This window comes from Quercus suber, unplaced genomic scaffold (assembly GCF_002906115.3).
Source record: "Quercus suber isolate HL8 unplaced genomic scaffold, Cork oak 2.0 scaffold_124, whole genome shotgun sequence".
NCBI lineage: Eukaryota > Viridiplantae > Streptophyta > Magnoliopsida > Fagales > Fagaceae > Quercus > Quercus suber.
In genome coordinates, this window is record NW_027069588.1 from 97,499 (window position 1) to 113,698 (window position 16,200).

Below are 16,200 nucleotides of genomic sequence, written 5' to 3' on the forward strand. Positions count from 1 at the left end.
AAAAAAAAAAAAAAACTACTGATTTTTCTTTCTTAAAATAAATACTGATTTTCAAATATTTTTTGATAAATAAAAAATCAGTGTTCTTTTTTTCACCCCTTTTTCTTTGTGCTTTCAAAATATCAATCGATGAAAGAACCATTTAAAAGAATCTCTATTTTTATGTTTTAATAAATTAAAAGGGTTGGTTTATTTGTTTGTGTAGTTTTCCTCTCAAAGATATTATCATTTAGTCCTAAAAGAAAAAAAAAATCATTTTATATGTCTGTCTCAATATCTCATATTTTGTATTGGTATTTTAAATTTTAATACTACTTTTTCTCTTTACATTTTCCTCTATTTTAAGTTGTGCTGGAATAATTAGTAGTAAAGTCATTCCTAGGATTATAAATCCATATTATGTTATTATATGGGTAAAATATGAATGATCAATTTACAAATATAAAATCACTTAATTATAATGCTATAGTTACAAACATTGTGTTAAGGTACCTTTAAAAATCCTTTTTATCATTTAAGCAAGAATAGGACTTCCATACATTCATTTGAATTGTCAATATCAATATCAATATGTTTTAATGAGGTCACTTTTAGTACTTTTCGTAATAATAGAGTTTTTATTTGACTCTAGGAACCAAATTCAAAATCTTATATTAAAATAATGATATAGAAAAATATGAACATTCAAAAGTTTATGAGCCAACATTAGAAAAAACATGATTTGAACTTGTTTATAGAAGATCGGACCTAATTTGTCTTTGTTTATTGTTAGGTTGATTTATCCAAAAAGTGAGCAAGTTCTAGTGAGTTTTAAGTTACATAGTTTATGTGATAACTCTAAATATCAAATTAGAAAAATAGAATAATAAAAAAATTGGGGTTTTAAAAGTTTGTATCAACATTAGAAAAAAAATATTATATATATATATATATTGATTCCCTTATAGTTCATTTTTAATCCCCTTTAGCATTTAGAATTTTTTTTGATTTCTTTAGACTTCAGGCTCAGAATTGCTTGTATCTAACACTCGATTTAATGCAAGTTGGTTGCTCATTTACATTCGAACTAGTTTTTATTTTAGCTACTTGTGTTTGTACGGTCCATACCCACATGAACTCAAAGATTTGATCTCGAGACAAATTTGATTAGCATGACTTGATTCTGATGAGAATTTCCCAAGTAATAGTCAACTTCAATTAGTTTGATTTATAAAAATTGTTTAAAGAGGCAATGGAGACATAAATTTTCTCAAGGTGTAGTACCATGATCGAAAAAAGACCCCCACTTTAAAATTTTCATTGGTGTTGTAAATAATGTAACACAGCAAATTACAATTTTTACCATAAATAAATAGAACACAAGAAAGAATGAAAATAAATAAATCCCTACATATTCCCTCTCTATCCTAAAAAACATTTATACAGAAATAATTACATTATATTAATGCATCCCCACTTTAAACTTTTCCCGGATGATTTATCATACCAAATGATGTCAATGTGTATAGATGAAGCTTTAGTAATAGCCACAGGGAGTCAGGTATAAAGTTAAAGAATAAACACTATGCTCAATGAGGAACTAATCGGAATGCTCATCACTCTAAACAGTACTAGATTCTGGATTGATTTCATAAAAATCTTGGCTAGATATAGTGGGAGAGGAGAATGTATGGATTGTTGTTGAATTTTGGGTCTGGCTTCTGCTCAAACTATGATTTTCCCTTTGTCGATGAAGGTCTCTCATAGCCTTAAACCTTAGATCATCACTATAGGTACTTGGTTCAGGAATCATGTCTGGAACAGTCATTCGCCCTTCAAGCATACTTACGACTTCAGACATGGTAGGCCTAAGTGATGCGGATGCATTTGTGCACAGAAGAGCTACTTTAACCAAAATTTCCGCTTCTTCTGCATTGACCTCTGACCCCAAGCTCTCATCAATTAGCTTCATCAAGTTTCCAGTTTGTTGCAAATGGCAGGCCTGTAATATAAATTATCCAATTACTATCATGCAAATGTTGCTACTTGGTAGTAGCTTCACAATTAGTAAGCAATAATTGACGCATTAATGACGTGTTATGAATAAAATAGGGATATGAAGTTAGAAAGTACCTGATCTAAAAGGCAAACACAATTGTCACTTGGCATATAATTATTGTTGCTTTTTCCACTGAGAACTTCTAAGGCCACAACTCCAAAACTATAAACATCTGCTTTGTAGGTCAAATAACCCCATAATGCATATTCTGGTGCCATATATCCTCTGCAAATCAAAATCTCAATGTCTTGTGATTCAACTCCAAAAGTTATAAAATTTTTCTAAACATCAAATTTAATTATTAAAATTATTAGAATTATTATAATTATTGTTGCTTTTTCCACTGAGAACTTCTAAGGCCACAACTCCAAAACTATAAACATCTGCTTTGTAGGTCAAATAACCCCATAATGCATATTCTGGTGCCATATATCCTCTGCAAATCAAAATCTCAATGTCTTGTGATTCAACTCCAAAAGTTATAAAATTTTTCTAAACATCAAATTTAATTATTAAAATTATTAGAATTATAGTTAAGTGATTAAATTCACCATTTCTTGAGAGTTTAAGCTTTTGGGACAATCGATAATTTAACATAGTATCAAAGCAGGAAATCTTGAGTTCAATCCCTTTCTTCACTTTACCTCCCATTTAAAATGTTAAATTCTCACTTGTTGGGCCTCCACTTATTAAGGGGAAGTTTAGGCCCACAAGTGAGGAAGAGTGTTAGAATTATGGTTAAGTGATTAAATTCACCATTTCCTAAGAGTTTAAGCTTTTGGGACAATTGGTAGTTTAACAAAAATCATAACATATATAACTAGAAGTTATTAATAAGATGGGAACTGACATGGTTCCAGCTACCCTGGTGCTAATGTGGGTCTTCTCCTCTTCATCAAGTTTAGCCAATCCAAAGTCAGATATTTTAGGGTTTAAGTCACCATCCAGCAACACATTAGTAGCTTTGATGTCTCTGTGAACTATCTTGATTCTTGATTCTTCATGGAGAAAAGCTAAGCCTCTTGCTATCCCAATACATATCTTAAGCCTTGTAGGCCAGTCCAGTTTAAGCTGATTGATTTCTGGACCTACAGTAAGAACAAAATATTGATAAGTCATCTCAAATCTTTTCTTTTTCGTATGTAATGAAATTCATTGAAAAGGCATAAATGTAAGAAGAAACCAATAACCAGAAAATTCAAATTCAAATCCCATAGAGCTGCCCAACCAGAAAATCATGAAAAAAAAATAAAATCCAAGGATAATCTGAAAGCCAGATAAGCTCACCTGACTTAATTCTTGCTCAATATAATTAAATTCTAATCATGAAAAAATTTCATAATAGCTCAGTGCTAACCAAGATTACATAATACTCACCAAATAATGCACGGGCAAGGTTATTATTTTCCATGTACTCATAGACCAACAATAATTGCTCCCCTTCAATACAGCATCCATGAAGCTTCACCAGATTTGGGTGTTGCACACAAGAAATCATGCCTATTTCATTTAGAAATTCACGATTTCCTTGCTTTGATTTAGATGAGAGCTGCTTAACTGCTATGACAGTACCATCAGGTAATTGACCCTGCACCCAACCTTGTCAGATAAGCAGGAAAATCCATACTCAAATGGGATCAACCATGTCAGAGTAATACCTTGTATACAGGACCAAAACCACCTTCTCCAATTTTGTTGGCAGAATCAAAGTCATTAGTGGCAGCTTTTATTTGTTTTAAGGTAAAAGTTCCTGTCTGCAAATCTAGTCCTTTAATATCTGCTCAAGGAGGCACGCATGAAGCAGTATGATAGGAATTGTTAGTTTTCTTTGTAATTACTTTCTTGAGTTACACTTAAGGAAAGATGATATGCTCAGATACATTAAAATTAAAAATTTTCATTGTAACTACGCAGAAGCTTATCATTAAGGAGTAATAATTCAACCACTTGAACCAGAACTTGTGAATTTGAATTCAGTAAAAATGAAATCCACCCTAACAATTTTGAACAACCAATTTCATTGAAGAAAAAAAAAATCTATTTAACTCATATACACCTAATAAATTACCAATTTTTCCAAAAGTTTAATCTATTAGGAAATTGTGAATTTAATCACTTAACCATAATTCTAACAATCCCTCTCGTGTAGTCCCAAACTGCCCCTTACTAAGTGTGGTCCAATACATGGGATTTTTAACATTTTAAATGGGAGGAAGAATGGGAACAGTGATTAAACTCAGGATTTTCTACTCAAATACCATGATAAATTATCGATTGCCCCAAAAGCTTAAACTGTTAGGAAATGGTGAAATTAATTACTTGACCATAATTCTAACAATTTCCATTTTATTAAACCAATTCTGTGTAATTAAACAACACAAAACTATACCTTTAGAAAAATGTTGTAGATATTTCACTGCATACTGAAACTATTCTAGAAGCTAAGTATAGTCCAGATGTTGCTATTAAGCAAACAACTTATAATATTATGTATCAAAAATTGATTATGCACACTTGCACAAAATTCTCTAGCAACTGAAACTGCAAAAGTTCAAGAGTCAAGACAGCCTACTCTTTTTGCATAATTACTTGTTAAAGTTGACTAAGTAGAGGCAATTAAATAAATTTTAGAATCAGACATCTACTAAAGCCTGCACCTTCTTTTCTCCCCTTCTTCCTCCACAAACAGCCTTTCCACCAAAGGAGTCCCACTATAAAGAGTAACAAGAATAATGCTCCAACTGAAACACCAGCAATGATATAAACATTTCGCTTGGTTCCACCATTTGAACAAAATTTGGAATCTGCACAACAAAAAATCACCCTCACAAGCAACCGATTAAAAGTGAACAAGACCCAGAAACTTGGCCACCCATATGTTCATTGAATAAAGTAGACACAAACATCAAGAAAAAGAAAATATATTATTTGTTAATTAGACAGAAAATGTGCATGGGGTGGTTTTTTAAACTGAAGCATTAGTCATAAAATCCAAACTAAAATTCCCACCGAAGACAATCTATAAAATTCTTGATTTATCACAAAATTGAAACTAAAAGGTTCACTCTACCTGAGGTAGAGAAGAGATATACTACAGTACATGGCATATCAAACCACTAACCCCTAGGCAATCATTTCCATGCAAAGCATAACATATCTACCTGAAATCGACCAATAAGGGCTAATAACTAATTATCAGCTACTTCTGCAGTTGAAAGCAAGGGCCTCACATAGAAAAAAAAAAATTTAAAGGAATTATAGTGCTGCACTGTCCTAATCTCACAAGTAACATATTCTATAATACTTTTGAACTGGAGATAATTATCCTGATTCCCCAAGTGTGTCAGAGCAATAACTGCATTGCAATTTAATTTTTCACCAAAAGATTCCTATGATTACATTTTTGTTGGAAATCATGGGAATTGATTTGAGGACCATCAAGTAGTGGTGTCCTAAGAAGGGCCCTCAGAAACACGGCATCTCTAAAATGACAAAGGAGAGATATTCACTTAAATAACTCACCGGAAACCACAGAAACAGCTGATATAAGGGGACCATAAACTCCACTATTAGGGATTCTCGTCGTTCCTTTACCAGCCCAATAGAATCGGATCTCTAAAACATTGTTTACCACACTAATGTTAGATACGTGTTTTATTACTGGCTTCTGAGCAATACTAGCATCATCTTCAATATTGAAATCCTTCCACACTAATTTTTCCTGCAACAAAGTGGTCTGATTAAACCTTAATCTGCAACATCAAGGATACATATTTTCATCATTGTGACCAATTACCTGAATGTAGATATCAAATATACGCTTCCCAAGACTGTTATATGTCTTGTCATTTGTGAACTGTATTTCTGCAAAATGGAGACTCACAGTGTAGTTCCCATTTTCTAAGCAATAATGGAAATAAGTAAGTGATATAGGAGATCTACGTGCTGTTTTATACAATTCAGAGATATTTGATAATGGCGGAGACACAGTGTAACGTGTATTTTGGAAATCATTATCATCCATGAAGTCTCCAGTGCTACTAAATCCCCAATAACTGTTGCCATTAATAAAGCATTTTGCAGAACCACCTTCAACATCACCATCTCCTTCATATACAAAATTTGTTTTATTCTCCTTGATGGTTGCATCCTTTCCACCAGAATTAACATGCAAACAATTCGAATCTGCCATGATATGTAGAGAAAAATGAGAAAGCAAGCTTACATGTAAACTATAGTGCAACAATATGGAGGTCATCATTTTATACAGCTTCTTTTCTTTTTTCTTTTTTTCAGAATGCTAAATTGATTTCACATTGGTATAGTGAGAACTGAGATATCAATCCAAGGGTGCAAATGCATGCACACGCATGCACACACACTTGCCAGTCATTTGCTATATTTTTTAGTGATTCTAGCAATTCATAAGTACTTCAAAGCAAGCTATCATGAAAACCATAGATTCACTTTCATTTCAAGGTCTTCTCTCCTCTCTCCAAGAATAAGGTTTTAGAAAATGAATCACGCTATTCTAGTCATATTGTCAAGTTTTACGATTTCATTTTTTTGGGCATTACAAATCTGATTAAGAGAAATGCTAGATAGAAAGGGTGCAGCCCTATCGAATGAAAGGTATACAAGAGAAACACCAAAAAAGCAAAGAGTGAAAGGAAAAAATTATACAAATTGGCCACTAGTTCGATTTTTCAATTATATCCAAGGAAAATGCCATAATCAGCAAAAGAAGATAGATTGTACTTTTGGAGTTACTGCCTTGAATACCATATTGTTCCTCTCATTCCAAATTCACCACAACAAACAATGAGGAATTAATAAACCATGCCATTTGACTCTTACTTCTAAATCCTCATCTCCAAGCTGCCAAAATCTTTATCACTAATGCAGGCATTACCCAATAAACCCAGATAGAGAAAGGAGGACAGAAAAAGAACCATTGTTAGTGACAATACAAAACAAATGATACTGTCTTCCCTTTCTTTACAAATGACACCAGCTGATATTAAATTGCCTCTTTTTTAACAAATTGTCCACCATAACAACGCAAATAAAAACTGCATTCCCAAAACAAACAATAACTTATAGCCAAATTTAACTCAATCAGATGACTTTTGGCTCAGCTTCTAACATCTATCTTCATCAAAACTGCAGCCTTGAACATCAAGAAGCATAAGAACTGAAACCTCAACTGATTCTGATTCCAATTTTACTAACCTCAGATTTGAATGTAAGATCAATCCTATCTAGCCCATATAATTAGCCATTTTTTCACTTATACAGTTATACTGAATGATGGAAATAAATCAGAAAACAAGAGCTGAAAAGGCATCTTCCCACACCAAGCATCCTGTGAAATCTTTTCATCCTACAGCTTAAAGTAAAGACGCCATGCACAGACATCCAATCCATTCTGAAAACAGTTCCAAAACCCAAGCTAACTCTGAAAAGTAGAAAATGGTCTAATCTCCCCATGGTTCAAAACTCACAAAAGGCATCTACAGTTAAAAGTAATCTAGAAGACCTTGTGGAGTTAAAATTTTTTAGGCTTTAAAGATTCATTATATTGTCCTGTTGATTTCAAAACTGAAGAAGCAAAAGTTCAAGCTAAATTACTCAAATCATTAATCTCTTTTGTTTTTCTTTGGTTTGAATGAAAGGACTTAATATATGTAGAATTCCTTAAACAATTTTCATTTAACGGGCTGAAATGATTGATACATATATTCTCTTATGAACAAATTCAAAAATTGATTTGGAAAAATTAACATTATTTTCATAGTAATCAATGATTATGGAACTCCAGAAACCTATCCTTACATCGTGGACAGTTGAAATTCTTCGAGCAATGAGGATCTTGTCTTCTACTACTGAATGGGTACAAAAGAATAAATTAGTAGGAAAATGGACAACATTCAGTAAATGAAATCTACACTTTACATTAACCTTCTTTCTCATTGGTAAACTTGAAAAATTATAACAGAACTAAAGAAACAAGAAGATAAATCAATGAAAAAGTGTGGGAAAGGGCATCTTACACATCATCATCAATTAAAGAGCTTCGAAACAAGTTAAGGTTTAAATTCCTAACAAAAAAAAATATGAGGTTAAAGATCTCAGTCTTAAACCATATCAAACCTAAAAATATATGTAAACAATTATTCTACAAGTAGCCTGACATGTTTTCGTGACAAGCTGGTTGCTCAGGGCCTTGCCATGTGAAGTTATTGTATGAAAGATCACTGAAGCAATGCATTGGAAAAGACAACGTCAATTCTTTAAATAATAAATAAATAAACCAAACCAAACTGAAAAAAAAAAAGGATTATTTGAATTTGAGTAATAGCATTTAGTATCTCATAAATATTTGAACCCAAGAGGCATGTCTTATCAGGATATAACATTAATACTATTTTATTGATTTCGAAACAGAAAAGGAGAAAATTTTCAGGACATCAATCTCTCCCCACCCCCACCAAAAAAAAAAAAAACAAAAACAAAAACAAAACAAAACAAAAGAAAAAGAAGCAAAAAATTGAAACAGAAAAGGAGAAAATTTTCAGGACATCAATCTCTCCCCACCCCCACCAAAAAAAAAAAAAACAAAAACAAAAACAAAACAAAACAAAAGAAAAAGAAGCAAAAAATTGGATAACAAAGGAAGCATTTGAAGCAACAATGTTCAATAATTCAAAAGAGATAATGTTGCAGAGAAACCTTCACATCCAAAGTCAAACTTGAAATTAATCTTAGCACTAACCAAATCTACCATTGTGCATTTATGAAGAGCAGGAATAAAAAGGAAAAGGAAAAAAATGAAGTGTTGAGACAAAGGCCAAGTAAATAGCTACTATGTCAACAAAATCACTGGTAGAGTACACGTGAATTGCATTTGGGTTGGTTGATAGTATCTGGTACCAAAATTTTCTGTTAATGGCTGCCAGAGATAGTTGATATTACTAGTAAACTATTGAGCACTATATGTGTATTATACGTTCTTATTGCGCACACAGAACTCTAGACTCTGCATTCACTAATACAAAATGTAAATTTGATTTTTCTCAATCTGTGTAAGATGGTGTCATATACTTGACAATTCCCATCCCTTCAAGACCTTGGTGTTCAGGTGAGGTGAGCGGGTCATATGGTGTGGGATTGTGGAAGTATATTAGAGGCAGTTGGGACAACTTCACACAGTTCATTAGATATGATATTGGAGACAGCACTAAAGTTTGGTTTTGGCCTTACTCCACTCAAGGATAGGTATTCCAACTTGTGTTTAATAGCAAGAGATAGAAAGGGTACAGTGACAGATTATGCAGAGATCAGGTCTGGACAGATCTCTTGGACATTGGCGTTCATTTGTGCAGTTCAGGATTGGGAAATGGAATCTGCGGCACAGCTATTGGAGGATCTTTCCCAAGCAAATATCAGGTATGAGGAGTTAGATAAGTTGGTGTGGCTTACTTCGAAGAATCAAGGTTTCCACGTGAAGAGCTATTATAGACTTTTGAGGAGGGTTGGCTTAAATTTTCCTAGGAGAAGTATACAGAAAGCCAGGATCCCACACCAAGGGTGGCTTTCTTTTCGTGGTGTGTGGCTTTGGGGAAGATTTTAGCAGCCAATAACACAAGGAAGAGGGGCATTGTTATAATGGAGTGGCACTTCATGTGCAAGAAGTATGGGGAGAATGCTAATCACTTATTTTTACATTGTGAAATGGCTAAGGAATTGTGGTGTATGATTTTCTGTATATTTGGAGTCTATTGGGTGATGCCGAATTTAGTTCAAGATGTGTTGGCGTGTTGGAAGGGGCAGGGGGTTTGTCGGAGGAACAAGGGGGGAGTTGGCAAGCTGTTCCATTATGCCTAATGCGGTGTCTTTGGAGAGAACAGAATGACCAATGTTTTGAGGGTCAAGAATGAGTTTTTTTTTTTTTTTTTTGATAAGTGAGAAAGATGTATATATAATAAGCTACCTTATGCAAAGAGCACAAAGCAGTCCAAAAAAATACAAGAAAAAGAAATAAATTACAAACAGAAAGAGAACTAATGAACAAGGGTAGGGAATCACAAGATGTGGTCCCCAAGCTCAAGACCAGTCAAACAAAGACCCACTAAAAAAAGCAAGCGGCTAGTCACCCAATCTTTCTATGTCCTCAAAAGTCCGCCAATTACGCTCCTTCCATATACACCACATTAAGCACAACGGAACTAAATTTCAAATACTTGATGAGTGTTTCCCCAATCAATTCCACCAATCAAAAAGAATATCTGAGATACCGTTTCTGAATGAGTATGGCGAAGCTGAATTACTCATTTCTGAAGTCCTTATATAATTTGTCCTTTCTGTCTCCTTATATAATTTGACATCGTATAAGAAATTGGAGGTGAGATTTTCCTAAAATTTCCTGAAAGCTAAGTTCTGAGTACATGCTGAAAAGCCCCATAACTGTTGACTATGAAGTTGTAACAGTCCTGCCTTAAGGCAGGATGGACAATTATGGCCCTACTGAACTGCTTTAATATTAAATTTGTGTCTTACCTTGAGACTAAGATGTGAAAAGTAGCCTAGTGCATGTAGCGATTCTCAAGTCAACATGATTTAATTATTAATATTAACTCTAAAAGAATATTTGGAAATCTTATTGAAACTGAGATTTTTTGTAAAAGGAACATCATTTTATTAAAACTCCTAATGTCTCATGATAGAACAAAGAGAAGATAGAACATTATGAGCTTAATAACGTAAAACAAATGCTGTTAGGTTTTAGATTGTTGAGTGTTGCCAAATTCTAGTGCCAAAATCAAATTTCACTGTATCAATAAAATTGTGCTAGGGTTGAGTCTGGATTAGAAGCTGCTAAGAGAAGATAAAGCTTTGATCTCCTCAAAGATGATGAGTTGATGCTCTTTTGCCTATATAACTTGTATCATAATGAATTTCATAGTGAAACTTGTTTCATTGGAAAGTAGATGCCCGAAGCTTCAAAATGGGGATAAATTTGACCTAATTTGGATTTGAAATGAGTAAAATATGGCCTTTTGAAGTTGACACAAATGTGCTTTCCAAGAGATTTCACTTGACACTCACTCAAGAAAAATTGATTCAAAATGTACACTGACTGTGAAGGCCACATGACTTAACCTAATGATTCCCTATATAAAACCAACCCCTGTTGTACAAATTAAGTCGAGAGAGGCTACCATATCAATATTATACTATGCTGAGAGAAAATGTCTTTTACAGGAATCTAAAGGTTTTGGGGGCATTGCAGTGGGAAGGCAAGATAGGTATTTGTAACTTAGCTTGGGAAAGGAACCCCTCCCATTGAACCCTCCAATTCCCTTCCACTTTTAGTTGGATGTGAGACGCGTGGCATTTATTGGAATTTTAAATGTTGTGTCTTACATCTAAATGAAAATTGGAGGGAAATGGAAGATTCAATGGGAGGGGATTTCATCCCAAGGTTACAATAGAGAATCTAGTAGTGCAAAGGTTTTGTAAGTAAACAGTTGTAACTATTTCTTATAGTGAGTTTCTATGGGATTGGACCCCAACAGTGGTTTTTCCTTTGACGAGGTTCTTCATTGAATTTCCACTTCTTTACAAAATCTGTGTTCCTTTTACTGCTTTATATCTTCATTGCTTTTGATTTGGTATCTATAACTATGGTTGAAATACTTGTTTGTGCTATCCATTGAAATAGATCATAAATTATTCAATCAAGCTGCTGCTTAAGTGTTTGGGGTCTAAAACAGATTTTTTTTTAGCGGTATCAGAGCATTTAGAACACACAAGGTCTACATAGAATATTTCAAATGAATATAAAAAATTAGGGGATTTATAAACTCCATCCTTAGAATGGTTAGCGCATTGGCCTCAAATTATTAACTACCTGTATTTCATTGTTAATATTTAACAAGGAGAAAAAAAATTTACATTACAAGGGGATCACACCAAATGAAAGGTAGAAAGCAAATATATCAAAAAGATGAAACTAAATTAAAAGCATCCTAGATAGGAAACATACATATTACTTCCTTCCTTCAAGACTGAGTCTCCCACATTTCCACTTAGCAAGTTGCCAGTTAAAAAGCTAACAAAAACAACGTCAGAAGTTTAGTATGATACACCAATACTAGAATGCAAAAGCAATTGAACAAATCCAATCAGAAAATCTAAGCCTGCATTTGGTAGCATACTAAGAAATGGTTCTGTACCAGAAAGCACGTTTAATCATAAGAATTGTGAACCACATGCATGCATCTGTGTAAGCATTTGTTTTCACTTTTGTGGCTATGTAAATCTGAGTCCTCCAGACTTTGAAAATGAAATGCTTACTAGTTTTAATATGTAAGCAAATACGCCCATATTTCAATATACTTACAGGAATCTCAGGCGCTCTAACTTTATACTAGGTGGAAGTTCCCCAACCAGTTTGTTAAAACTGACATCCCTATCATAATCACAAAGTGACAGAATAATCATTATCAATCCTTGGGAAATTTACCAACCAGGTATGTTAAAATGTAGTACATTTTTGTAATTAAAAAAGGTTACATTAATTAACAAGGCAATAGGCATCATTCTCTTGAAAGCAAGCATTGCTTCTATCAATATGTTATGCATCTATAAATCTATTGCCATCCTGAAAATAGAAGAAAACTAGACAATAGTAATAAGACAACAACTGAAAATGATAGCAGCAAGAAATTTGAGAATATATTTAAATTAAAAGGTAAAGAAATGAGTAATTCATCAATTTGTCATAACTTTTTCATATCCTATAGGTTTCTGATGTTTCTAGATTATATTTGTTGATCAATTTTATGTATATCAAATATCTACAGGTGTGTACATAAGTGCACGTCCATGTGTTAGGTAATTATGATAAGTATGTGTATGAGTTGCCTACATATAAAATGATGTTCCCAATAATATCTGCAGTTTCTGTGATATGGTTTCTTAAGGAGTATGCGATATTCATAGTTTGAAAGGCCTGATTGTTTCTTATCATTCTTAACATTAGAGTTAGAACTTATTTCTACCTTATTATTCAAAATCTTTACAATCTTTCTTTTCATTTGAGGTTTTTTACACCATTTTGTAATGTTCACATGTTACTTTTCTTTGTTGTATAATCTTTTACTATGTTTCTTTTCTAAGTGCCAATTGAAAGCTTGAAGTGTCAATTAACGTTTGCATATCTTCAATGACAACCATTAGAATCTATAAATGCTTATAAACATTCAAAACTCTGAAATCCCAATATTGGATATCTACAATGATATCTGCCCAAGCTTTATTCATCAATTAAATGCAAAACATTGATTAAATGTCTACATTGTATAAGTGAAATAAATACTTAAGAGTAATTCACCTTATAGGTGAAAGAAAAGTTATGTTTTTCTGTTCATTTAAATGGCCTCCATTTTTCTTGTTCACTGAAACAAAAGCATGTTTACTTTGTATCTTCAAACACCATCCAAATCAAGGCATATATATACTTATAATAATGATAACTCAAACATTGCTAACTAAGGAAACACCATGCTCTAATACTTCAGATGCTTTACTTACAACATCTCCAGTTGTTTCATTGTCCAGATGTATGCAGGGATCTCCCCATAAATCTTACAGTTTCTCAAAACCCTAAAATACATAACTGAATTATATCAAATTGACGAATTATATCAAATTGACCATCATCAAGTCAAACATTTATATCATTTGACAACGTAAGTACCAAACATACAATCTTACTATGCCTGCCATGTTTCTCAACATAGGAAAATCCTGATTTGGCCCATCTATATCACTAATCCTCCTGTATAAAGGATGCAAACCATAAGCCAAAACCATTGATTACTATACAAAAACAAACTCACATCATATCAAGGTACTGGATGGATATGAGAAGGCTTTTAACTCACAACTGAAGTAAATTATTCAGAAGAGATATATTTGGTGGAATAGGTCCCTCGAGTCCACTTGCGTGCATTTCTCTTCAAGAATGTAAATTTGAATGAGAATATACACTAAATTGACTTATCTACCATTAAAACTCAAAGAACTTGAGATATTTTCAAAAGAACAAAGATCTCACAATCTTGTCAGTTGTTTCCAATTCTGTATGAAATCAGGTATAATTCCTCTGAATTTGTTATCATTGATCCTACTGTATTGAGCAATAAAATGATTTTTGATCAGGCACAAGTTGATATTTATGCTTTAAAGGAAAATATAAATAGAGGTGGATATTTATGGTTTAAAGAGAGGCAAATATATAAAAAGAGGTGGATATAATAAACTCTCACAAATCTGTTAGGTTTCTCAGCCCAGCAAAAGCCATTGGCAAGTTCCCTGTCAAATTATTGGAGGAGAGCATCCTGCAATTACAATATTGAAGCAATGAATGAAACCCTTCAGAAAAGTGTTAAAAGTGAAGAGAAAAATTAAGAATTATAGAACACCAAAATGAAGATATGAGGCGTCTCACAAAGTCTGCAAGTTGGTCAAATCCCCAAGCTCAGGAGGAACAATGCCAGAGAATTGGTTTGCTTCAAGGCACCTGTTTGAAAAGGGGGAAAAACCAAAATTAAAAAACGAAATATTGAGATTACTAAGAAAGCTTAATGGAAAAAAACATGATTAAACCCTCCAAGAGGTCACTATGGAGTGCAGGGATATCAAAACTATCATGTAACAGATAAAGGATGAAAAGTTACATAGGTTTTGAGGTCATGACAATAAATTTAACAAGAAAACTGAAGCCTTTCTACTTCATTTCACAACTGTATCCCATTCATAAAGACTTCAATCACCACAAATGTCCATTGTCCAAGATATACATGATTGAGTTAAACCAAAGTTCAAAACGTACAGGTATGTGAGAGTAGTAATATTTCCCAACTCCTTTGGAATTTCCCCTGATAAGGATTCACAAGAACAGAGCTGCACATCACTTGCTGGTTAATTTAAGATAAAAGCAAATAGATATAAATTTTATCAATATAACTTTAATAAGCTCACATAAAAGTTAATTGTGTTGAAGCCCATTCCAGTGGTATTGTTCCGTTGAGATAGTTGTACGCAAAATCACTACAATTAGAGGAAGACTGGTGTAAATTGAAAAGCACTGGAAAAAATGTCTTTATTCAAACCTTGTGAATTGTGCTAGAAATTGGTGCGCAAAATATTACCATCAAACATGTAATTGAAGCATTTCAAAACGATCTTACATTTCTCGGAGGTGAGGAAGTTTGACAAGTTGAGGTGGAAGCATGCCAGGAAGACTATAACCCTTTAGCACTCTATACACATGAGAAATAAAATATTGAGTCTTGGCAACTATTATCATGAAAAGTAAATCAATGATAACATGCTAAGAGATTTAAACAGATTGCTTTTAAAATAATGTTTACTGGACTAAATTTACAATGTATGGTCCACAACAAATTTTTTCAGTTTCATGATAAAAAGTATTTACAATAACAATATATAGAAGAGTAACTTTTAGACTTGTATCCATCATGTGGAGACATAGAATGATGCATAAGATAGAAGAATTGCAGTAAAAGTAATTAGTAATAAGCTGAGGGAACTATACATCTTTACGACATTACAGACAGTGTTGTTGTTCTCAAAGCGACAATCACAATTGATGCTGCTCTCAGCATTCTCTGGTGGCTCTGGTGTTACCCCAATAATTTGGCAAGAATTAGCATCAAACCTCCAATCCTTCACACCCATCGTACTAGTTATTTCTTTGAGTGCATCAACTAAACAACATCCACAATCAAATAAACATAACATGTCAAATCAGTGTTGTACAACTGCACTAATGTAAAACAATGCAATTCAAATTAATTCCCTATTTTGGCTACGTGAACTTTAAAATTACATTAAAAAGCACCAAGGAAGATATTTATCTTCTCACTTGAGTAATACAATTTTTGCTGCCTAATTTTAGATTGGAAACACAGTTAGCTTAACCTTGTCCAGTAGTTCTAAATACCCAGGACTTGAAGAGAAATAAGAGGAACATCAAGGACATTTCTACCATTCTACACTTAAGTTTAATTTCCCATTTAACTTTCTCTTTTTCTTTTCTTTTTCTTGAAANGCTAATGTGGGTTATGGAC

General features: G+C 33.1%; 1 protein-coding gene across 1 annotated transcript; it reads right to left on the bottom strand.

Annotated features, from left to right (window-relative positions):
* Window positions 1–1,270: 1,270 nt before the first annotated feature.
* LOC111995633 (probable LRR receptor-like serine/threonine-protein kinase RFK1) lies at window positions 1,271–15,857 on the bottom strand. The gene is given in 25 exon segments (XM_065775966.1): window positions 1,271–1,981; window positions 2,113–2,263; window positions 2,889–3,126; window positions 3,416–3,626; window positions 3,697–3,815; window positions 4,696–4,842; window positions 5,561–5,759; window positions 5,835–5,902; window positions 5,981–6,223; window positions 7,874–7,923; window positions 8,092–8,139; window positions 8,233–8,295; window positions 12,087–12,152; window positions 12,444–12,512; window positions 13,637–13,708; window positions 13,812–13,883; window positions 13,990–14,061; window positions 14,163–14,234; window positions 14,374–14,445; window positions 14,556–14,627; window positions 14,940–14,994; window positions 14,997–15,010; window positions 15,089–15,157; window positions 15,298–15,369; window positions 15,666–15,857. Coding segments are annotated over 25 exon segments (2,838 nt in total). The 5' UTR covers window positions 15,809–15,857; the 3' UTR covers window positions 1,271–1,600.
* Window positions 15,858–16,200: the final 343 nt, after the last annotated feature.